General features: G+C 30.5%; 1 protein-coding gene and 1 pseudogene across 1 annotated transcript; both read right to left on the minus strand.

The window, feature by feature from the left end:
- Positions 1 to 1753: 1753 nt before the first annotated feature.
- Positions 1754 to 10457, minus strand: LOC111281092 (coniferyl alcohol acyltransferase-like; annotated as a pseudogene).
- Positions 10458 to 15394: 4937 nt separating this feature from the next.
- On the minus strand, positions 15395 to 17636 carry LOC111281033 (coniferyl alcohol acyltransferase-like). Its single transcript, XM_022868590.2, has 2 exons — positions 17124 to 17636; positions 15395 to 16599 (listed from the first exon to the last, which is right to left on the minus strand). The coding sequence occupies exons 1-2, from the start codon at positions 17544 to 17546 to the stop codon at positions 15631 to 15633; spliced, it is 1392 nt and encodes a 463-aa protein (XP_022724325.2). The 5' UTR covers positions 17547 to 17636; the 3' UTR covers positions 15395 to 15630.
- Between the last annotated feature and the right edge of the window lie 9412 nt (positions 17637 to 27048).

Here is a 27048-nt window from a genome sequence, read left to right on the forward strand (position 1 = left end):
TGAATTATTGTGAGTTATCTTTTTTGTGAGTTTTTTTGATTGCTATTAATCTCTAACATCTCAATCATCAATTTTTGGCATCAGTGTTATAGTTCAATTATTATGAATAACACATAAAAAACTAAAATCAATTGAATTATTTCAATAGAACATACAATCAAAAAATAAAAAAATAAAAAAATTAATAGTCCTTGTAAAAATAAAATTAAAATTAAAAACCATTTTCCTCCATCAAACATGCTTCGTTTTGCATTTACAAATTTACATGAAAAGTAAAAATTACAGTAATAGAACATAACTTCCAAATAGGCTAGTTGTATGTAATGCTATAGTACTATAGCCCTAATTCAAACACAAGATGTCTAGAAAGCTGGTTTATCACATGATATAAATTTTTCTAAAACAAAGTTTTGGTAAATTGCAATAATCTTACAAGTAAATTAAAATAGTAAAAATAGTGAAGTGCGGTAGGTTAATAAATTGGAGCTAATGAATCAAGAAATCAAAAGTGAAAGGTTTAAACACTTGGCTAGCTTTGGTCTCTATCAGCTCTAACTACCTTTTGAATAAGTGCATATACACCACCCAATCATTTTTCCTAACTGGGCTTGGTATAGGTATTATGTCACGGATTAAGACTTAAGCTTTGATCCATGTGGCTCTAAGACCCGAGCATTTACTTATTTAGCATCCCAGATTAGCTTACCTATCACGGTTCACACTATTGTGAGGTATTGTTCACTCTGGCCCCCTTAGTCTCAGGATTTTATCATACAAAAAGTACCTCACAAAATAAAGGTGGTGTGAACCCTTATCTACCCCAATGACCCTCTTTTTATGTTCAATGTGAGATTCAGGACTCCTTCTTAGGTCCGTGACATTCTCTCCCACCCAAGCTCATGACGCTCTCATCATAGAGGCTGGCCACCCTGCCTACCTCCTTCAAGGTGCTTAATGTGGATTGAACGGTTCAGGGCTGGTTCGATACCACTTGTCACAGGTTGAGACTTAAACTCTGATCCACACGATTCTAATACCCAAGCATCCACTCATTTGATGTCTCAGATCAGCCTACCTTCCATATTTTACATCATTGTGAGGTATTATCCACTCTGGTCCTCCTATCCTCGCGATTTTGTCCTACAAAAGTACCTCAAAGGTAGAGGTGATGTGAATCCTTATATACCCCAATGACCCTCTTTTTCTGTTCGATGTGAGATTCAGAACTCTTTCTTAGGTCCATAACAATTACATATGCAGCATCGCCTTCCCAAGGAAAATGGTATGACCCAAAAATAGGGCAACCCCATAATAAATCCACTTTTAAAACTAGGAAATGTTGCCCGGATGATACTACGAAAGTAGGCCCATCATTGCTACCGTTGCAATATATCTTGGCCAATGCTGGTTCAAGACGGTGAGTTTTAACCTAGTCAATCAGACCTAGGAAATGTTCATTTGTCATTACTTGGTCTAGGAAATCATGAACTTGATTGGCTACCCATTACAAGGGTTTTTCGATCAGTTCATTTACTCTTTGGCCTCTAAATGGAATGGAAAGAACATTTCCAAAATAAGAGCTCACTAGACTTGTTTTATCTTTATCTCTTTCACCCAGTCTAATCTTTTCATCCACAATAATACCCATCTTTATAACCTGGAAATTATCTTTGGCAGTAAAAAGTGCTACATTTTTCTATAAAAATGCACTGAAAGACTTAAGCTTAGTTCATTTGTATCCATGAGAATAGGTAAGTGCTTGAAGATCATTGAGTTACTCCAGAGTAATATAATATATACAACTAATAAGATTATCAGTTGTTTGATGGTGTTCTTTAGGGGGTGGTTAAAAAGATATGGGCATGTACATATGATTGATAGAGCGATCAATGCTCCTTGGATGCCTTGGATGCATCAGGGATCGATAAAAAGATGGTACCACAGAGTTTGACTTGGACCTAGCCCTTTCAGCCCATGAAACAAGAAACATGTTGGCTGAGTAGGCATCAGTAATATGGTGATCAAATGTGCTTGCCACCACTAAACCACCGCATCTAAGTTCTATTGCCTATAAAACATATAAGTTTAGTTCTCGTTGAAATCCCTAGAAAAGTATTTAAAAATAAGGTGAAGCTTAAATGAATTAATCATTCCAAGGAGACTATGTAATACTCCAACCAAAATGATAATTAGGCTAGACAAATACTAAAGCCCATCGGTTTATTAAAAAATTAATTAGTAAAAGAAAAAGAGCTGAGGTATTAAATGAAAAAAAACCTAGCTATCATGAAATAAAAAGAAAATAAGATTTTTTTCATCTTCATCTTTTTTAGGGTTAGAGAGCATGAAAAATTAAGTTGGAGGTTCAAAATCAAAGGCTACAATCAAGTTAAATCCCTAAAAGTGAGTACATGCACTCTTTTTTATTTAAGAAAAAATATCATGTTAATTGTTATTATATGGAGTTAAAATTTTGAGAGAAAAACCAAAAAAATTATGAAATCTTTTAGTGATCCTCATGATCTATTTAGGTAAATTACTAGGCTTTATTTATTTCATGTTCTTAAGATTTATTAATGATTATTTAATTGAGTTTAAAGACTGAAAGTGGAGATTTGAATTTTTAAAGATTAAAGAAAAAATTCTATTTTTAGATGAGATTCTATGATCTGTAATAGTGAATTAAAATAGAATTATGTATTAATAGATAGGTTATTGCTATGATCATTATATATTGTTGGAAAACATGTTGAATCTACTTTTTATTAAAACAAATAGAAGTTGAATTTGAGTTTTCATAAAGAGTGGTCTAATTTTTACTTAAGGATATGTAAGCTGTAAGGTAATAACATCAGGGTTAAATTATGAAAATTATCTTAATTTTTATACAAAGATTTACAAATTAAGCTATATATGTTTGGAAAGCTTATTGAGTCTATTTTCCAACGAAATAATCGAAATTGAATTTGGAGTTTCTTATGAATAAATTCATAATTTTTATTAGAAGGTATATAGGCTGTCTAGAAGCAGCATATGACATGGATTGCAAAAATTATTATAATTAATCTACAAGGAATTACAAGGTGGGCTATACGTTGTTAGAAAGTTTATCAAGTCTAGTATCTAACATATTAAAGAGATCTTAATTTTGATTTGGATGTATTGTGATATAGCCATTTTAATGAAAAGAGGTCAGGCTAACAGTATTAGTTAGTTGAGTTAATTCTTGAATAACTTAGTTGTTTTTAGTATAAATGCTCTAAAAAAGGGTTGATTAATTTTTAATATGTTGAATGATCTTGAATAGGCCATTAACTATTTTGGGGGAAAAAATTAAGTGGTGGAATTGAAAGGTGGTAAGTAAAATCTTCCACACTTTGCTTGTTTTTGAACCTATGTTAATATGTATGTTTCTAAATGAGTAAATGTTTTATTTTTTTCAATATATGAAAATAGAACCAAGCATATGATTGTTTTGTGTTTTTGCTATGTGGATGATGGATCATGCTTATGAATGAAATGAGAAAATTATTTATGTTTAAAGAATGATTTTATGATAGCTACATTTTTACATCCTTGGAAAGTGGGATCATCGACACCAGAACTAGTTTTACAGCCTTGGCTAACAAGTAATAGTAGTTAGCATAGACATGATCGTACGACCCCGCTAATAGGTTATAGTAGTTAGCATAAGGCCCTAACTAACGAGTTATAATAGTTAGCAATGATCATGAAGATGAAATTGTCGATACGACCAATGTCATGAGTTATAACAGTGATCGTAGCTAATGATAAATGAATGATAATGATAATTTATAATGATGATATGATTTATGATGATTTTTAATGATTGATCCACGATTTGGTTTGATTACGATATTTAAGTGATAGTATATTTTGCAATGATTTATAAATTGACATATTTTGACATTGATTTATGAATTTATGAAATGGTTGAGAGAACAATAATCTTTGAAATATTTTGCCATTATAATTTGATGAATGTTTTGAATGATTTAAATGATATGTATGAAAAAGATGCTTGATCCGGTAAGATGTGTAAGTCTATACTTGTTGAGCTATGGTTTGCACAATCCCTTTTTACTTTTTCTTTACAAATGAGTAAATGATAAGTTTGGTTAGTCTTCTGAGAAGTTAGAAGATCAAAATGGGAAAGATTACTTAGTTGTCAGAGATAATATTGGCCAATGAGATATTATTACTGGTTTTGTATTTCATATAGTTTGTATTTAGATATGTAGAGATGTATCATTAGTTGGATTAAAGATATGGATTTACTTGGCAGATTATTTTATTAAAGAATTTTAGAATAGTTAAGAAAGAAGATTTCGTATTACTTTGAGGTTTTACTTCAAGGTAATATGGTCATGTTGCATCTTGATCTCGGGGTGTGACATAAAGTGGCATTAAAGCTTAAGTTGCGATCTTTGGAAAATTTTTAAAAGTTAGACTATGTTGTGATTTTCTTTAAAAGCCTAAGTTATGTTTCTTGGAGATTTTCTAAGAGTTCAAGTTATGATCTTTAAACTATATGAAGGGTTAAAGAGCTTATATTATAATTTTGATGATTTTTTAAGAACTTAAGTTATGATAATTAGATTAATAGTAATTTTCAAAGAATGTAGCTTATGATCCTTGGATTGAAAGAGATGTTCTATGAGCATGGTATGATCTATATATTATGTAGAGATTTTTAAGAATTTAAATGATGACTTCTGGATAATATGATAATTTTTCAATGACATAGTTTGATCCATAGACTATATTCATGAGTATAAGTAAATGATTCGATGAATTTTGAAGTAGTTAAAGTTTCAATGAATATTGAAGAATCAATGATTAATGAATTCATAGAGTAATCATTTTGGTTGATATTTACATATTGCTTTTGGATCTTGTAGTTAAGAGAAAGTGTAATTATTTTGACATAGTGTGATTTTATAAGTTGAATAGATTTTTTATGCGACTTATAATGAGACATATTTTATGAGTTAAAGGATTATTTAAGAGAATGATTTGATCATTGGAAATCTTATGGATTTGAGAAAAGACCTTTGACTTAACGAATTTTGAAGTTATTTTATGAGTGTTAAGCGAATCCTTAATCATAGACTAAGATTGAACTAAGTTTAGACTAAGGTGTACATTGTTGGAATTAAAACTAAAGAATATTGGAGTTGGAATGAAATGATATGTTAAAATTTTAGACTAATTATTTATGGATTATAGTGCTTGAGAATTTATTTTGATGGATTTAATCCGAAATATGATGATTGTGGTAAATAGTTTAATATACGTAAAGAAGGATATTCACTTGATTTGGTTCCACATTTTTATTGAAAAAGTATTTAAGGTTTGATCATGCAAGTTGGATGTTTGTATAGTTAATTTGAAGTTTGATTATTAAATTTCTATTTGGGGTATACTGATTTTCTTTAATGACTAAAGTGATTAACTTATGGTTATAGATTCTAATTGAAGTATACTATTAGATTCCATTGAATTTTATATTTTTGGAGAACATTGCCAATTATGGTACAAGGCTATGTACTTAGAAAGGAATTAAGTTTGTGGATAAAAATTAAAGTTTTGGTTATTTAAATGATTTAGTAAAAAAGTAAGTTTTGAAAAAGTAAATGATATATAGAAAAATATATATGTTTTATTAAGAATGATTGTTTGAAATCTTACAAGTGTAAAAGATTGTTTGAAATCTTATAAGTGATAATTTTGTGTACTTGGTGATGTTGAGTATATACTTGATTTTAGAGAAAGTTGAGAAAATTTATGAAATTAATATGATGTTTTTAGTTATTGTTCATAACTATACTTTCAACATGAATTCAAGTGTTTGGAGTTTTTATTATTTAAATTCTATAAGAGAATTTTACTTATGGATTATGATACATAGGTTTTGACTTTGACTTTGAAATTATAGCAATATATTTGGTAAAAAGAAAATCTGAGACGTTATGATGTTTGTGAGGATTATGAAGAATCAGTTATTATATGATAATTGGTCTATTAAATCAGAAAGAACAACATTCAAAATTGGAGATAACTAGAGATTTGTGTTTGAATTTATATAGTGTAAGTTTATAGATATGATTTATTGCATTGATTTTATATGTATTCTAATGGTTAATTGATGGAAACTTTCATATTGTCGATAGAGAAGGAAAGAAAATTAAAGTGCTATGTGATATCTTTTTGGTGATTAAAGGATTTGTTGATATTATTATTCAACTTTAAGGTTGTATATGGTTATGAATACTTGATGTAAAGTGAAGAACATGAAATTTTGTGGACATATGTTTTTCTTGTTATGAAAAAACATTATGAAAATTAATTTGTTAAAATTTTATTGGAAGAAAATATTATAGTGCATAGTGGAAGCCTGATTTGATTTAAGTTCTAAATTTTTATGCTATTATTAGTTGAGAAAGTGATGAATCTTTAATAAACAAGGACTAATGGATTTTGGTAAGAATATTTTGTGTTCCCTTTATTTTTTAAGGCTTTATCATTGATTGACATTCTTCTAAGAAGTATTTATGTCATGAATTGAAGAGAATTTTTTTTTTATAACAATAGTCAGAAGACAAACATTCGATGATTCATTTTGAGGTTTTATATAGAAGTAGTCCAAGTCTTAGACATATTAGCATAAGGATAAAAAAGAAAAACTTTTATTTCTTAAGTTTATGGAACAAAATGGCTAATAAATTTTGGTTGATTAAGCAATGGTTTTAAGTAAGCAAAAGAATTATACCAAAATTCAAAGATAAGATTTGTACTTTCAAGTGGTTAATCATTTGTACTCAAATGTGTCATTATTAAAGGTGTTACAAGGATATATATAATGTAAGGAAAGTTAAGTTTGCATTATATAAAGACATTTGAAGTTTTTGGTAAAGTGAAATAAATTCAATATAAAAGATCTTGCCGCCTCAGATATCTATTATATATACTGTATTACAAATCTTTGAAGAGAGAATATGTTCTTAATCCAAGCTATGCGGTTGGATATGAGTATGTAGTATTAGAGATAATATAAGTTTTAACATATCAAAACTATCTTAATCAAATGGTTGATTAGAAAGAACAAGTTTTGAAATGGAATTGTTACTTTTATAAAAGTTTAATGAAACAATCATCGACAAGAGAAATGATTTTAGAAATCGAGGAATAAGATATAGATGTAAATTAAGTTTCAAGAATGAAACATTTTATAAGAAAAGAAGAATGTAATACCCCAGCCCAAATGATAATTGGGCTAGACTAATACTAAAGCCTATTAGTTTATTAAGAGATTAATTAATTAAAGAAAAAGGCCGAAGGTATTGAATGAAAGAAAACCTAGCTATCATGAAACAAAAAAGAAATGAGAGTTCTTATTCCTCATTTTTTTTTAGGGTTAAAAAGCATGAAAAATCAAGTTGGAGATTCAAAATCAAATGCCATAATCAAGTTAATCCCCTAAAAGTGAGTACATGCCCTTTTTTTATTTAAGAAAAAATATCATGTTGATTGTTATTATATAGAGCTAAACTTTTGAGAAAAAAACCAAGAAAATTATGAAATCTTCCATTAATCTTCATGATCTATTTCGGTAAATTATTTGGCTTTGTTTATTTCATGTTCTTAAGAATTATTGATGATTATTGAATGGATTTTAAAAGCTAAAAGTGGGGATTTAAATTTTTAAAAATTGAAAGAGAAATTCTGTTTTTAGATGAGATGCTATGATTTGCAATAGTGAATCAAAATAGAATTTTGTATTAATGGATATGTTATTGCTATGATTATTATATATTGTTAGAAAATGTGTTAAATGTATTTTCTAATTAAACAAACAGAAGTCGAATCTAAGTTTTCTATAAAAAGTTGTTTAATTTTTATTTAATGATATGTAGGCTGTAAAGTAACAGCATCAGGGTTGAATTTCAAAAATTGTGTTAATTTTTATACAAAGATCTACAGATTAAGCCACATATGTTTGGAAAGCTTATTGAGTCTACTTCTAGCAAAATAAGCGGAATTGAATTTGGAGTGTTTTATGAATAAATGTGTAATTTTTATTAGAAGGTATATAGGCTATCTACTAGCAGTATATGACATGGATTACAAAAATTATTATAATTAATCTACAAGGAATTACAAGGTGAGCCATCCATGGTTAGAAAGCTTATCAAGCCTAGTTTCTAACGCATTAAAGAGATCTTAATTTTGATTTGGATATATTGTGATATGGCCATTTTAATGAAAAGAGGTCGGGCTGACATTATCAGTTAGTTGAGTTAATTCTTGAATAATTTAGTTGTTTTTAGTATAAATGGTCTCAAAAAAAGTTGATTAATTTTTGATATATTGAAATGATTTTGAATAGGTCATTAATTATTTTAAGGGAAAAAACTAAGTGGTGGAATTGAAAGAAGGTAAGTAGAATCTCCCACATTTTGCTTTTTTTTTAACCTATGTATATATGCATGTTTCTAAATGAGTAAATGTTTTATTTCATTATTTTCGATATATGAAAATAAGACTAAGCATATGATTATTTTGTGTTTTTGCTATGTAGATGATCATGCTTATAAATTAAATGAGAAAATGATTTATGTTTAAAGAACGATTTTATGATAGCTACATTTTTACATCCTTGGAAAGTGAGATTATCAATACCAAAACTAGTTCTACGGCCTTTGCTAATGGATAATAGTAGTTAGCATAGACATTATCATACGGCTCTGCTAATGAGTTATAGCAGTTAGCATAAGGCCCTAGCTAACGGGTTATAATAATTAGCAATAATCATGACGTTAAAATTATCGATACGACCAATATCATTGGTTATATCAATGATTGTAGCTTATAATAAATGAATGATAATTATGATTTATGATGATTTTTAATGATTGATCTATGATTTGGTTTAATTATGATATTTAAATGATAATATATTTTGCAATGATTTATGAATTTAGATGTTTTGACATTGATTTATGAATTTACGAAATGTTTGACAAAACGATAATTTTTGAAATATTTTGACATTATGATTTGACGAATGTTTTGAATGATTTATATGATAAGTATAAAAACTATGCTTGATCTAGTAAGGTGTGTGAGCCAATACTTGCTGAGCTGTGGTTTGCTCATTTCCATTTTGCTTTTGCTTTATAGATGAGTAAATGATAAATTTAGTTAGTCTTGTGAGAAGCTAAAAGATCAAAATGGGAAAGATTACTTAGTTGTCAAAGATAATGTTAGCCAATGGGATATTATTAATGGTTTTGTATTTTATATAATTTGTATTTGGATATGTAGAGATGTATTATTAGTTGGATTAAAGATATGGATTTTACTCAACAGATTATTTTATTGAAGAGTTTTAAAATAGTTAAAAAAAAAAGCTTTGTATTACTTTAGGTTTTTATTTCAAAATAATATGATCGTGTTACGTCTTGATCTCGAGACATAACAGACTGCATGTCTCTTTCATGAACTATTAAAGAGCTACTACTTTTTTGTTTCTAATCATATATACTTGATGGTTAATTGAGTAATTAATCAAGTTTTTCAACGATTGTTATCGTTATTCTTATTCATTCAGTCAGAGAAAATTTTGACCAGCAATCATCATAATCACAATGCTTTTAAAGTAATATAAATTATATATTGCTATTTGTCGTGCATGAATTAACTTATAGTTTTAGATAATAGGGGTTAACATCTTGTAACTGTTCTCTGTTTAAACTACCATAAAAGCATCCAAATGTTTACAATTTTTTTTTTGTTCAATTTCTTTTCATTTTGGACTGTCCAGCGCTGGAATGAAAGCGATTTTCTCACCTCGCAATGACGCCAAACCATTTTTATTTGAAAGGGCTTTACTACTATGAATTATACCTGAACCCAGAGCACGCCATGTTTCTTCTGAGGTACAAGTTTGCCTTCAATGCTTTCATCAGGGTTATGCAAGTCGAGGTTTTGAAGCTCAACATCAGCATAAGCTTCAACGAAATCCACCCCTCGATTGTTGCAAACAAGCTCAGGCTCACCAACAGTGTTAGGCACAACCTCACCAGCAAATACGTAGTAGGAGACAAGAGCCTGAGCCATGGCCTTCTTGAGGACACTCACCAGGGAACCAAAGCTTATGCTGTCCCCAAAGGCTTCTTGTTTCTTGCAACAGAAGAAGACTCCCACATCAACGGGCGGCAGAAGCAAGTCAAGGTTAGAGAGTGGTGGCCAGTGTTCTTGCAAGGGGAACACTGCTGCCACCTCTTCCTTCTTGCTCAAAATCTCCGTGAAATCTGCTTTTGTGCCCATATCTAGCTAGCTCTACATCTCTGGGCTTAATAATTTGTTTTTCTTTCTCTGTTATGTTATTTGTGAGAAATATTGTGACAGATTGATTGGCGAGTTCACATAAGGCCTGGAACCTGAATATATATAGGCCAAAAGAATAATTTATTAATGCTTCCTCTACTCCAATACTAAAAAAAAAAGTAAAACTGTAACCAAAAAATAAATTAATAAAACTAAATTTGAAAATACAAATTGTTTTTACGTCAAGAGAAATTATTTAATAAGCAAAATAAAAAATAGACATATATCAATATATTTTTAAGATGTGTTATTTATTAATTTTATTTATAAATTTTAAATAATTTCATTATTAATGTGTTTGACAATTGTTCTCATTATAATACAAATCGGTAGTCGATGATTCGATGTAATATTAGGAGTCCATTGGAATGGGCGGTGAGATTGGTTTCATTAAATGGTATATACGATTTGAATGCAAAAAAGTGAGAGTAATTGCTCTTAGCGTTGATTGGTTAGTTGTAGTTGCTGCAATGAAGTATACTTGTCTCGACTGGTCAACTGAGGATAGCTATGGATATCGAAAATGTGAGGAGGGCAGTTGAGATTTGGCAAGTCATCCATATATTGTCAACTTGAAAAATACTTATGAGGATGACAATGCAGCGCATTTGTTTATAGAGTTGTGTGAAGGTAGTGAGTTGTTTGATAGCATTATTGAAAGAAGTCATTACCATAAGAGCCACAGTTGCTGTCACCAAAACCATTGTTGAAGTTGTTCAAATGTGCCACAAGGATGGGTAGATGCATAGGGATCTCAAACCTAAGAATTTTCTGTTGGCAAATAAAGAGACAACAGCTTTGAAGGCAATTGACTTTGGTTTGCTAGTGTTCTTTAAACCAAGTGAAAAATCCATTGTGATAATTGGAAGTCCATACCACCTTATTCCTAAGGTGCTAAAATGAAATTATGTTCTAAAAGTAGATGTTTGGAGTGCTGGTGTGTTCCTTTGCTTCTTACTTTGTTGTGTTCAACCTTTCTGGGCAAAAACTTAACGAGGAGTTGCACAAGCAATCATTCACTCTATTATAGATTTTAAGCGGGATCTTTGGTCTAAAGCTTTTGATGTGGATACAGACAAGGATGGGCGAATTAGTTATAATGGGTTTGCTGCAATGATGAAGGGTGGTACAGACTGGAGAAAAGCATCCTTAACTGGTGCATATTCAGATATGATCAGCCCAGATTGGATATTTGTTTTAGGACTCTGAAGTTGAGTACTCCAAAGCTTTGGTGACCTGAATCATTTGATCTCTGCAACCATAATTGCTATCATATGCTGTTATAGGCTCCTTGCCAGTTCAACTCTAACCTCCAAAAACTTACAATGAATTTCATTCCTTTCCCTTATCTGCACTTTTTTGTGGTTGGATTTGCTCTTCTCACTTCACAGGGATCTCAGCAGTGTGAGCAAATGGTTAATATTCAAAATAAGAGCTCTTCATATACTATTAACAGTATATGTGGGTTTTGGGAACTTATTCAAGGAGGAAAATAGGTTCTTGTTTGTGGTGGCTTTAGAAGGATCGAATCAACAGAGGAATCAGATTAGTGATGTTGTTGTTATAGCTAAAATTCTTAAAGCTGCGTTAGTTGTGCCAATCTTGCATGACAACTTGATTTGGGAAGATGAAAGCAAACTTACATACTTATATGATGTGGAACACTTCAAAAACGTTTTGCACGCTGATGTACAAATTGTAACTTCATTATCCTCCACACATTTGATGCCGAAAAGAACCACTACTACTCAAATTCCTTACAATGTGCTCTGTTTTGGATTCGAGCAAAATTCTTCAAACAACTCAATGAATAAGGTGTTCTTGTGCTAAAAGGATTACATTTTAAGCTCTCCAAAAATCTTTCAGTTGATCTGCAAAAGCTTGGGTGCAAGTTTGCCCTCCATGCACTAACAATTGTGTTGATTGTTGATGCTGTTGAAGGAGTTATGGTAAACACTGAAAGGGTTATATGTCATGTGATACAAGAGTGCCTATCTATTGTAGTTGTTATAAACAAAGTTTACTGGCTGATAACAGAACTTAAGTTGACCCCCAAGAATGCTTACCATAAACCAAGGCATACCCTGGAAGCAATCAATAACCACCTATCTGCTGCATCTACAACTGTTGCTAAAGTTCCACCTATCTGTAAAACCTGTCTTGGTTTGGTTGCGTAAATTGTGGGAGGTATTGAATCATTCATTGAGTGGTATATACGATACGAATACAAAAAAGTGAGAGTAATTGCCCTTAGTGTTGATTGGTTAGCTGTAGTTGCTGCAATGAAGTATACTTGTCTCAAAGAGGCCAGGAAAGCACTCAATAAAGCTGGTCAGCTGAGGATAGCTTTGGATATTGAAAATGTGAGGAGGGCAGTTGGGATCATAAAGCAGTTGTCAAGTCATCCACATATTGTCAACTTGAAAAATACTTATGTGGATGGCAATGCAGTGCATTTGTTTATGGAGTTGTGTGAAGCTCGTGAGTCGTTGGATAGAATTCTTGAAAGAAGTCATTACCATAAGATAGCCATAGTTGCTGTCACCAAAACCATTGTTGAAGTTGTTCAAATGTGCCACAAGCATAGGTAGATGCATAGAGATCTCAAGCCTAAGAATTTTCTGTTGGCAAATGAAGAGACAACGGCTTTGAAGACAATTGACTTTGGTTTGCTAGGGTTCGTTAAACCAAGTGAAAGATTCATTGTGATAATTGGAAGTCCATACCACCTTACTCCTGAGGTGCTAAAATGAAATTATGTTTTAAAAGTAAATGTTTGGAGTGCTGGCGATTTCCTTGACCTCTTACTTTGTTGTGTTCCACCTTTCTGGGCAAAAACTCAACGAGGAGTTGCACAAGCAATTATTCACTCTGTTATAGATTTTAAGAGGGATCTTTGGTCTAAAGCTTTTGATGTGGATACAGATAAGGATGGGCGATTTAGTGATGATGGGTTTGCTGCAAAGATGAAGGGTGGTACAGACTGGAGAAAAGCATCCTTAACTGGTGCATATTCAGATATGATCATCCCAAATTGGATATTTGCTGCAAAGATGAGGCTAAGGATCCTTTTCATGGTGGCAGTATTATTATAGCCAATTATTGCACTGGGTTCGTGCATCAGATGCTTGAGGACAAGGATGCTTTTCATGGTAGGAGTATTATTATGAGTGATGGTTGATTTAATTGATTAAGATCATTTATTTTATTAAAAAATTTTAGATTCGAGTTTTATTGATAATTATTTATTAAAATAATTTTAAATGTATAAATTATAATAATTTATTTTAAATTATTAGGTATAATATATTTTATTTTGATTTGAGATATTAAAAAAATTTATCTATCTTCAAATTTTTCTTACCAAAAAAATTATTTTTACAAGTCAATTATTTGATTGGACTTAATAGACTAGCATGTAGCCTGTTACCATAAAGCCCCCTTTATTTTTCAGTAGCTATTTTCTGTTTATGTTACTGTTTGAAATGAGGTAAAATAGAGAATATTAAAGCAACCATGAATATCTGGTTCTCTGTTTCTGCCCTTCTACGTCTTTTTTCTCTGTTCTTTCTTTTCTCTTTTGCTCAGATCTAGAAATTACAATTGGATTAAGCAAAGGTCCGTATCACCTACACATGAGATACTTACAAAAATCAGGTGAATAATTGAATTAATTTACTAAGAACCAAGCAAAAATTGATTAAGTCATATAATTAATCGATTAATTACTATTATAATTTTATAAAAATAAAATTATCAAGTCCATTTTATGGGGAGGTAGAAATTGTGGTGAGTTGCTACTGTTGTAGTTGGTTGTTGATCTACTTGTTTAACGAGGAACGAGGTGCTATTTGATAACAAGAATCTTAACATTAATGAGTTGTTATTTGCTATCTCTATTTTGGATTAAAGCTATTAAAGAGGAGATATTGTTGATATGGTAGAGTTGTTGGTGAGCAAGAGGACATTGGAGATCCTGATTAAATCTAGGAAGTTTAAAAAGTCTAAGGTGATCATTGAGATGAAATAATAAAATTAATAATAATCAATATTTCATTAATACGTGAATTAAAATTTTGTTTTTTTTTTTATATTGTAATTATTTTATAATATAATTTTTTTTTATTTTAAAACTAATATTTATTATAACAAGTTTAGAAATAATTTATATATGTTTTAATTTTTAATATTTTATATATAATACAATCTTTTTGTTTTTATTTATTATGAATTTAATAGATTAGCTTTATTTTTAAATTCAAAATTTTTTACATAATTTATATTATAAAAATTAGTTTATCTTTTAATAAATATATATTAATTTAATTATTTATATTTTATTATAAAATAAATAAAATATTACTTATATCTTACAAATTATTATCTTTAAAACAATAAAATCATTAATTTATGTAATTATTATAATATATATGATTATTTTTATATTTTTAAATAAAATAATATTTTGTTTTAATAATACAAAATACAATGATTTTTAATTTTTAAAAATTAATGATTATAAAAATGATTTTAAATAACGAATGGTGAGATCAAATTAACAATAAAATCATCTCGATTATTACTTTAAAGGGTTATTTGACCCATAATAGAAGCCCGTGGATCAAATGGGCAAATCTGCAAGTCATAAGTAATGTTTTCATATGCTTCAAATTCAAAGCAAAATCCAACCTATCTCTCTAATAAGACATTCAACTAGTATACAATTTATAGAATTTGAAATTTTGAAAATCAATTTTTTATGAGGTGTTATTTAATAATTAATTGAAAGTGTATAGTATATATAAATAATAGTACATATCAAATATAAACTCATAGGATATATATATTCTGCTTCCCACTTTAGTGTTATAGTTCACATATTACGAATAATACATAAAAAATGAAAATCAATTGAATTATTTCAATAGAACATACAATCAAAAAATAAAAAATAAAAAAATTAACAGTCCTTGCAAAAATAAAAATAAAAAACCATTTTCCTCCATCAAATGTGCCTTTTTTTACATTTACAAATTTACATGAAAAGTAAAAACAGCAGTAACAGAACAGAACTTCCAAACAGGCTAGCTGTATATAATGCTGTAGTACTATAGTCCAAATTCGAACACAAGATGTCTGGAAGGCTGGTTCTTCACATGATACAAATTTTTCTGAAACAAAGTTTTGGTAAATTGCAATATAGTGAAGGGCATTAGGCTAATAAATTGGAGCCAATGAATCAAGATAATCAGAAGTGAGAGGCCTAAACACATGGCTAGCTTCGGTCTCTATCAGCTCCAACTGCCTTTTGAACAGGTGCATATACACCACCCAATCACCTTCCCTAGCCAGGCTTGGCATAGGCATCACATATCCAGCATCGCCTTCCCAAGGAAAATGGTATGACCCAAAAATGGGGCAACCCCATCCGAAATCCACTTTTGAAACTGGGAAACGTTGCCCGGATGATACTACGAAAGCAGGCCCATCATCGCTGCCATTGCAATATATCTTGGCCAGTGCTGGTTCAGGACGGTGAGCTTCAACCCAGTCAATCAGGCCTAGGAAATGTTCCTTTGTCACTGCTTGGTCCAGGAAATCATGAACTTGATTTGCTACCCATGATAAGGGTTTTTCGATCAGTTCATTTACTCTTTGGCCTCCAAAGGGAATGGAAAGAACATTTCCGAAATAAGAGCTCATTAGACTTGCTTTATCTTTATCTCCTTCACCCAGTCTAACCCTTCCATCCACAACAATACCCATCTTTGTAATCTTGAAATTATCTTTGGCAGCAAGAAGTGCTAGCTTTTTCCATAAAAACGCACTGAAAGACTCAAGCTTAGTTCTTTTGTATCCATTAGAGCTGGCAAGTGCTTGAAGATCATTGAGTTGCTCAGAAGTAATATAATATATGCGACTAATAAGATTATCAGTTGTTTGATGGTGGTCTTTAGGGGGTGGTAAAGAAGATATGGGCGTGTACATATGATCGAGAGAGGCATCGATGCACCCTGGACGCCTGGGGTTCAGCAGGGACCGGCGAAAATATGGTACCACAGAGATTGACTTGGACCGAGCCATTTCAGCCCATGAGACAAGAAACATGTTGGCTGAGTAGGCATCAGCAATACGGTGATCAAATGTGCATGCCACCACTAATCCGCCGCATCTAAGTTCTGTTGCCTGTAAAACATATAAGTTTAGTTCTCGTTAAAATCCCCACAAAAGTAGTCAAAAAAAAGGTGCAGCTTAAATGAATTAATCATTCCAAGGAGACAGCAAGTCTTTTTCATGAACTATTAGAGAGCTACTACTTTTTGGTTTCTAATCATATATACTTGATGGTTAATTGACTAATTAATCAAGTTTTTCAACGATTGTTATCGTTATTGTTATTCATTCAGCCACAGAAAATTTTGACCAACAGTCATCATAATCGCAATGCTTTTAAAGTAATATAAATTATATATTGTTATTTGTCGTGCATGAATTAACTTATAGTTTTAGATAATTATGGGTTAACATTTTGTGACTGTTCTCTGTTTAAACTACCATAAAAGCATCCAAATGTTTTCAAATTTTTTTTTTTTTTGGTTCAATTTCTTTTCATTTTGGACTGTCCAAGGCTGGCATGAAAGCCATTTTCTCACCTCACAATGATTACAAACCATTTTCATTTGAAAGGACTTCACTAGTATGAATTATACCTGAACCGAGAGCACGCCATGTTTCTTCTGAGGTACAAGTTTGCCTTCAATGCTTTCATCGGGGTTATGCAAGTCGAGGTTTTGAAGCTCAACATCAGCGTAAGCTTCAACGAAATCCACCCCTCGATTGTTGCAAACAAGCTCAGGCTCCTCCACAGTGTTAGGCACAATCTCACCAGCAAATGCGTAGTAGGAGGCAAGAGCCTGAGCCATGGCCTTCTTGAGGACACTCACCATGGAACCAAAGCTTATCCTGTCCCCAAAGGCTTCTTGTTCCTTGTAACAGAAGAAGACTCCCACATCAACGGGCGGCAGAAGCAAGTCAAGGTTGGAGAGTGGTAGCCAGTGTTCTTGCAATGGTAACACTGCTGCCACCACTTCCTTCTTGCTCTCCGTCACCGTGAAATCTGCTTTTGTTCCCATACCTAACTAGGTATATATCTCTGGGCTTAATAATTTTGTTTTTCTTTCTCTGTCTATGATGTTGGTGAGAAATATTGTGACAGATGGATTGGCGAGTTTGCAATAGGCATGGAAGGTGAATATTTATAGGCCAAAAGAATAATTTAATAATGCTTCCTCTACTGCAATATTAAAAATAAATAAAACTGTAACCAAAAAATAAATTAATAAAATTAAATTTGAAAATACAAATTGTTTTTACGTCAAGAGAAGTTATTTAATATATTATTATTTAATTAGCAAAATTAAAAAATTGACATATATCAATATATTTTTAAGATATGTGTTATTTATTAATTTTATTTATAAAATTTAAATAATTTTATTATTAATGTATTTGATAATTATTCTCATTATAATACAAATCGGTAATTGATGATTTGATGTAGTTATAAGTATTAGTAATATTTATAAAATTCTTACGCTCGGCCGTAGTTGATGGGGAACATGTAAATACTCCAGTGCTATCCCTATTGATGCGGGATATTTTTCGGATATTTTTGAAAACAGATTCAGAGAAGACGAGATGGGGCCCATAGTTAAGATGATTAGAGCAGGTGGAAAACATTTTATATTACGAATCCATGCCAAAAAGAGAACGGCAGCTTTCACTTGGTGTCCTTTTGGTCGGAGGCGAGAACCATCGGGCCTCGGCTGGTTCCCATATGGTCTACATAAGTGTAGGCAGAACTGGACAAACAAATGTTTGTCATAATTAGTAGTTTGATAGGACCGATTCTTAAAATTTATTTATGAATTTGTTTAAAATATTATTAAATTTTTTAGTAATTTTATAAGATTTAATTTTAATTTTAATTCTTGATAATTCGATAAGATTGATTTTATTTAAAATTTTATTTTAAAAATATTAAACTTTGTAATAATTTAATAAAATTCAAATTTAAATTTAAATACTCTAATAATTTAGTGAGACTAAAAATTTATTTTTAATATAAAATTTACATCTAAAAAAAAATTTAAATACATACAAATAGAAAAATAAATAAAAAAACCAAAGGAATCAATTTGGCTCAACAAAGACAATATTTTGCTTAACTATAAAGACAAAAAAAAAAATGACTTGACTACTTGAATCGGCTCGATAAGCATCTTGACTTGTAGTCATAGGAATAGGTCAATAAACGACTTGCGATCAGACCAAATCAAAATATTGTAAAACGTGCGGATCCTTTAAGTTATTTAACCTCAAAATGATAATGTATAATGTCAAATATAAAAATTAAAATCTTTTTTTCTTCATTTTTTTATTTTCTCTCTCTTCATCGAATTTTCTCCCCTTTTTCTAAGAAAATTTAATTGCCAACAAGAAAACCTAATAAAATATCAATTTTCTTATGATAAATGTAGAATCTGATGACAAAAACTTTAAAAAGCTACCGAAAATTTTTAAATTTCGACAAAAACCTCAATCAAAATCTTAAAAAAAAAAAAACTCAAATTTTTTCAAAAAAAATTTGCAAAAATCTCAAAATGCCCAAATTTAACTTTTCATCCCTTTTCACAATCTTAAATCCCTTAACACCTTTTTATATCAAATCCAAACTTCAAAAACAAATCAAAATTTTCTTCAAAATACTACCAAAATTGATTTTCCAAAATCTATTTTTTTTACCTAAAACTCTCACAAATTTTTTTTTTCTCTTTTGCTTTTCTTCTCTCTGATTAATTCTTCATGATTACTAATGGGATCTTTAAGTAAGCCTTTAATTCTAATCATACTAGAACAAGATTTCTTAATTACTTCTTCAAACCGAATTCAATATTGGATTTTTAATCCAAGTCTCATTCTTATCATTTTCTCAAAATAAACCCCGATACAATCCTCTTTCAATTGAAATACCTTTAATTAAATTACTCCAATTAGAATTTCAACTTTTACTTCTTTCAATCTCGACCAAACGCCTTTTTTTTTCTTTAGTTCTTAGGCCTTTCTTTCCTTAAACCCTCAACAATGCTTGATTAATTCGTTAGTTCATTTTTGGGATTCTAAATCTCCCAAGACTTTTCTTTCCTTCAAAAACAAGTTTATTATAACTTTAGAACTGTCCATGAACGATCGTGGATGATAGGCCTGAATATGTATATGAATATGCACTAAAATGAGAAAATTGTTATGTTTGAACCTTTTGAAAAATTGAATGTTGATAACAGCCACATCCCAAAGGATATAGAGGATCCATCACCACTTGCGATAGGCATTGTGGCAAATTGAAATTTCTTTTCATTACTTTTCTTTTTTTAATATCCTTCAGCACATTTATAATCTTATTCAGTTCTTTTTTCAGCTCTTGTTAGGCTTTTTTTATCCTTTCAAAATGATTGGTTGTTCTTGCTTTTATAAGTCTTGCTTGAGCCCAAGTGTTATATTAGTGTCAGTGGGCTGAATTAAGAGTTTGGAAGATCAAGTTATCCCTAAATCTTGAGTGTCATAATTTTTAATTAACATGAATAATACTTTTATTTAGACAACAAATGTTACAAAGTAACGAATATAAATAAAATGTAATGCATAAATATAAAAAAAATATTTATCTTTTTGAAAATTTTTAACAAAAAACTTTCATTAAATCCAAATAAATCCAATTTACATGGAACCTAACATCCTCGATGCATAAAAATACTTAATCTGCTCATATTAATTTTTGCATCTGCAATCAAATCTAATAGCTATTGTCCATGCTTTCTTATTGGGTTTACCACGTTCTTCGATGATTTTGCCTCTTCGTCCATCTCACCTGCCTTGGATAGCAGCTTTATAAAAAAAAAAAAAAACTGTCCTTTCAATCTTCACCACAAAATCAAAATCAAGAGCGTAACATCAAACCATAATGTCGTACGGTTATGCTTAGGAGTCACCTTTAACCACAAGTCTGAGCCTGGAGAGTCCAACTTAAATCGCAACTATTAGAGCAGATAATCTGACTATTTTCCTAAAATTCAATTCATAAAAAAACTATGTACAGGTAGTGTGTAATTGTCTTGACTTATTATTAATCTTTTGGCGTTCTTGTCGTATAGCAGACTCTTATAGTATTACTCTCATGTCTCTCGAGGTGCGAGGACGATGAATAATATATTGTGCTATAATTATTAAAAAATCATTGTAGAAATTTTTGTTAAAATATGAACTGCTTGGGATTTACTTGCTTGAGTATGTTTTGAAATGGTTAAAACTTATTTTTGAAATTCGAATCTTATGAATTTAAGATTGAAAATTGATTAAATTATACAAATAGACAAAATTTAAGATTGAAAGTTGATTTGACTTATTTTTATCACGATGGACAAAATTGACTACACGCATAGACAAGAACAGCATTAAACCTTTTCTTTTTTCTTTTTGGCCACAACATATAATAAGATATTACTGACAATCGTAAGAAAGGATGAGATTTAAGATTTAAAAAAAAAAAAAGAAGAAAGCACATCATGATATTTATGGGCGAAAGCATGTTATAACTCCTAAAAAAAAAAAAAAGGAATTTCTAATGTCTCAGCTAAAAAAGGGAAAAGAAGACATAATACAAGTATTCTTAATGTCAAAGTAACTGATCTGTCCAGGATGTTGCCTGTGGAATATATTTGATTTGAATAGGGGAAGAAACTAGCCTCATCCGCGTGCCTTCCCCTCCAGGCTCATTGTTCTTTTTTTTTTTTTTTCTTTCTCCATTATCAAAGGGTTCGTATACGCTGGTTAAGCAATACAATGCCACCTTTTCTATTCATCGACTTGTTGAGAATGCTGATGAGTGCATGGTATTGGACAATGAGGCTTTTGTATGATATTTATTTTAGGACTCTGAAGTTGAGTACTCCAAAACTTTGGTGACCTGAATTATTTGATCTCTGCAGCCATAAGTGCTATCACTGTTATAGGCTCCTTGGCCAGTTCAACTCTAACCTTCAAAAACTTACAATGAATTTCATTCCTTTCCCTTATCTGCACTTTTTTGTGGTTGGATTTGCTCTTCTCACTTCACAGGGATCTCAGCAGTATGAGCAAATGGTTAATATTCAAAATAAGAGCTCTTCATATACTATTAACAGTATATGTGGGTTTTGGGAACTTATTCAAGGAGGAAAATAGGTTCTTGTTTGTGGTGGCTTTAGAAGGATCGAATCAACAGAGGAATCAGATTAGTGATGTTGTTGTTATAGCTAAAATTCTTAAAGCTGCGTTAGTTGTGCTAATCTTGCATGACAACTTGATTTGGGAAGATGAAAGTGAACTTACATACTTATATGATGTGGAACACTTCAAAAACGTTTTCTACGCTGTTGTACAAATTGTAACTTTATTATCCTCCACACATTTGATGGCGAAAAGAACCACTATTACTCAAATTCCTTACAATGTGCTCTGTTTTGGATTCGAGCAAAATTCTTCAAACATCTCAATAAATAAGGTGTTCTTGTGCTAAAAGGATTACATTTTAAGCTCTCCAAAAATCTTTCACTTGATCTGCAAAAGCTTGGGTGCAAGGTTGCCCTCCATGCACTAACAATTGTGTTGATTGTTGATGTTGCTGAAGGAGTTATGGTAAACACTGAAAGGGTTATATGCCACGTGATACAAGAGTGCCTATCTATTGCAGTTGTTATAAACAAAGTTTACTGGCTGATAACAGAACTTAAAGTTGCCCCCCAAGAATGCTTACCATAAACTAAGACATACCCTGGAAGCAATCAATAACCACCTATCTGCTGCATCTACGACTGTTGCTAAAGTTCCACCTATCTGTAAAACCTGTCTTGGTTTGGTTGTGTAAATTGTGGGAGGTATTGAATCATTCACTGAGAGGTATATACGATATGAATACAAAAAAGCGAGAGTAATTGCCCTTAGTGTTGATTGGTTATCTGTAGTTGCTGCAATGAAGTATACTTGTCTCAAAGAGGCCATGAAAGCACTCAATAAAGCTGGTCAGCTGAGGATAGCTTTGGATATTGAAAATGTAAGGAAGGCAGTTGAGACCATAAAGCATTTGTCAAGTCATCCGCATATTGTCAACTTGAAAAATACTTATGTGGATGACAACGCAGTGCATTTGTTTATGGAGTTGAGTGAAGCTCGTGAGTCGTTTGATAGAATTTTTGAAAGAAGTCATTACCATAAGAGAGCTACAGTTGCTGTCACCAAAACCATTGTTGAAGTTGTTCAAATGTGCCACAAGCATGGTTAGATGCATAGAGATCTCAAACCTAAGAATTTTCTGTTGGCAAATGAAGAGACAACGGCTTTGAAGGCAATTGACTTTGGTTTGTTAGTGTTCTTTAAACCAAGTGAAAGATTCATTGTGATAATTGGAAGTCCATACCACCTTACTCCTGAGGTGCTAAAATGAAATTATGTTTTAAAAGTAGATGTTTGGAGTGCTGGTGATTTCCTTTACCTCTTACTTTGTTGTGTTCCACCTTTCTGGGCAAAAACTCAACGAGGAGTTGCACAAGCAATTACTTACTCTGTTATAGATTTTAAGAGGGATCTTTGGTTTAAAGCTTTTGATGTGGATACAGATAAGTATGAGCGAATTATTTATGTTGGGTTTGCTGCAAAGATGAAGAGTGGTACAGACTGGAGAAAAGCATCTTTAACTCGTGCATATTCAGATATGATCAGCTCAGATTGGATATTTGCTATCAGATTGCCTTGGTCATTAAGATGAGTGGAAGAATCTGTACAATTGCAGCACTGGGTTCATGCATTAGATGCTTGAGGACAAGGATCCTTTTCATGGTGGTAGTATTATTATGAGCCAATTATTTTATTGGACTTAATAGACTAGCATGTAGCCTGTTACTATAAGGCCCTTGTTATTTTTCCTGTTTATGCTTTTATATTTCAGCAGCTATTTTTCCGTTTATGTTACTGTTTGAAATGAGGTAAAATAGAGAATATTAAAGCAACCATGGATATCTGGTTGTTATGATCAATTATATACAAAAGTGGAGGAAGGAAGGAATTGTGTATTCATTATGTTTGGAAAATATAATTTCAATATTGTATCTTTCAAAATTCTTTCTCTGTTTCTTCCCTTCTTTTTTTTCTGTTCTTTCTTTTCTCTTTTGTTCAGATCTAGAAACTACGATTGGATTAAGCAAAGGTCCGTATCACCTACATATGAGATACTTACAAAAATCAGGTGAATCATTGAATTAATTTACTAAGAATCAAACAAAAATTGATTAAGTCATATAATTAATCGATTAATTGCTATTATAATTTTATAAAAATAGAATTATCAAGTCCATTTATGGGGATGTAGAAATTGTGGCGAGTTGTTACTGTTATAGTTGGTTGTCGATCTATTTGGTTAACGAGGAACGAGGTGGTATTTGATAACAAGAATCTTAATATTGATGAGTTGTTATTTCCGATCTCTATTTTGGATTAAAGCTATTAAAGAGGAGATATTGTTAATATGGCAGAGTTGTTGTTGGTGATCAAGATGGCATTGGAGATCCTGATTAAAAATGAAAAGTTTAAAAATTATATGTAAAATTAATAATAGTTAATATTTTATTAATATGTGAATTAAAAAATTATTTTCTCTTAAAATTGTAATTATTTTATATTATGATTTTTTATATTTTTAAATTAATATTTATTGTAACAAGTGCAAACATAATTTGTATTGTCGTAACATATCAGTCTAGGGACTTGATTGCTAGATGTAAAATATTTAAAAATCATGAAAAAAATACAAAAAGTCATCACCAATTTTATTTAGGATGTGATTAGCTACCAAAAAATTTATCTTTTAATAAAACGGGTTTAGAGTTTTATTAAAAAAGATAGTTTTGGTCTACGAAAATAAAATTAAGTTAAGAAGTCGGTTATATGTGGAGAAATATTAGCACCTTCATAACGCCCACAAAATTGGTATCAATTAATTATGCGTTATTTGTAATTTTGAATAAAAATAATTTTTTATATGAAATTTAATTATAATTCTCTTTCTTGTAAGAAATAAAATTAGTTTAAAAAAATATTTATTTAAGAATGTTATGAAAATTTTCTAATTAAATAAATACCTTCAAAGTCTCTGACATAAAGGAAGAATTCGAAGATAATTTTTCTATTTAAGATTTATCATAATATTTTTTCTAAAAACAATAAAATAACACTCTTGGTAAATGATAATTATTGGTGATTCTCTAACATCTAGGTACAATATCAATTATTTATATTTTACGGAATGCTATTTTAATTTTATTTGTTCAAAACTTTAAAAAAATTTAAGAAAACTTTTTATGTAGTACAAAACAAAAAAAAATAAAATTAATATTTAACATCCATAACTAGAGCAAACATAGATATATATATATGCATCATAAATAAAGACATTAATTTAAAAACCAAAACATATATAAATGATGATCAAATATGAATTTAAGAATTGGGTTTTTAAATATAAAGAGATCATCTAGGCTCTCCAATATCTAGGTAGAGTTTGGGTGTGACTTTTTATATTTAAAATCTCATCCTATTATTACTATTATTTATTATTTTTATAATTGTTGTTCTAATAAAACGAATTTATTTTGAGTAGTGAAAATGTATGAAAATTCTTAATAAAATAAAATTTCCTAAATACCTCAACATCTAGGCAATGTTTAAAAACAAATTATTTCATAGAAGGTTTTCATGCAGATCCTTGGAAATTTAAAATGAGTTTAGAGTTATGGGTAGATTCGGATTTAAATTTTAAAAATTTACAAACCTCTCTAAAAGTCTCCAACATTTAAATAGACTTTCAGAGCAAGATCGTTTTTTTTTTATAATTCTTAAAAAATGAATTTTTTACATTCTTATATATTTCATACATATTTATTCTTTCTTTTAATATCATCATCATCATCATCATCATTATTATTATTACCTTTTTTACTATTATTTTTTTGAAGCAAGAGTGTGAATACATTGCATCCAAAATATAAACAATAATAGTTTATGACATGAGAGATTAAGTTGCATAAAACTAACTTTAGCATAAAAGAATTTAGATATTAAACTTATCACAACACATGAGATTTCAACTTTAGCTGAGTAAGAAATAAATAAGTATGGACATATATTATAAAAAGCATGCATGACAACTAATAGGAACAAAGTCACCTTGTACACCATGTTTAGAAGTTTTCTCATGTTAATGACTGCAAAAGACAAAAAACTTAGATTAGGCAATTCAAAGGATGAGATAGTTTGACAATGTAAAGGTTCTCTACTAACCTAGGCCCTCTTATTGTCTTGCATCGTTTCAACGGTTCCTAAGGCTTTAGACACCAACTTTCATTGATTTTTTTTTTTTTTGGTCTTTAAAAAGGTACTCATCCTCCTAAGCAAAATATGATAGCATGAATCATAACTCAACATGGCATAAGGCTTGTACAGGAGAGATGGCACACACGAGCGAAGGATAACAACCTTACCTTCATAAATTAACACAGCCTACATGTAACAACAATCAACAAATAAGGATTGAATGAAAACTAACATTTCAATGAAAGACCCATACATGAAGAAGGAAAAAGGAAAAAAAATGAAATGCACCAACACTATGCAAAATGGAAAGCTTGAACAAGAACTTTACATGTGTTAAACCCAACGAGAAGTATGAAGCTTTATATTTCTATCAATAAGTTATGAGAAAGAAAGAGTAATAGATGTGTAAATGGTAAAGCTACACCCTTTGACATCAATATATACAAACGGGTTCATGGGAAACCTCCAACTTTCATGCAATTGAAAATAATGAAACTAGTTTAAAAGAAAATGCCTTCTTTAGTGTTTTTTTTTTTTAAAAAACTTCCTTTCGTTACACACCAATTGAATACAAATGGATATGACAATGTTCACAAGCATGAAAGCAAATGAAATTGGAAACAAAAGAGCTACATTTCCTATCCACTTCTTTCGGTAGAATTTTTCTCTTTCGTTGTTAGCTTTCTTATTTTCTAAAGCTTTTTTCTTTTATTTTCTGTTGCCCTCTCTCACTACTCTCTTTTTTTTTTTGCTCCAAAACTTCTTCTATTTTTTTTAATAGAAACTAACTGCCCCCTCATTTTTTGCATATTTGGCAGACCCTTTTTTTTAAAGCTCCCTGACCTTCCTCTTCAAGGCTCAAAGGTTTGTTTTCTTTTTTATTTTTTTCTTCTTTTTCCACTCCCCTATAACTACTTTGGCTGGTCACTAATCCTTTAGAATTTGTCTATCACTAATGCCTTCAGCCTCTATCTCACTGGTTTGTCCCATCTTTCCTTATAACAAACTAACTTTTCTTCTTGATAAATGTAGTCACTTGGTTTAAGTAAGCATATAAGGGTTAAAGTTTCTTCCTTTCTTTTTTTCTCAAGGAACAAGCTTTAACCATTGGATCAACATTCAAAGTTGATCTAATGGTTCACATTATTCACTCCAAAGGTTGGATTTTTAGCTTTT

This window comes from Durio zibethinus, chromosome 28 (genome assembly GCF_047325235.1).
Source record: "Durio zibethinus cultivar Kanyao isolate XHJ-2024 chromosome 28, ASM4732523v1, whole genome shotgun sequence".
Lineage (NCBI taxonomy): Eukaryota > Viridiplantae > Streptophyta > Magnoliopsida > Malvales > Malvaceae > Durio > Durio zibethinus.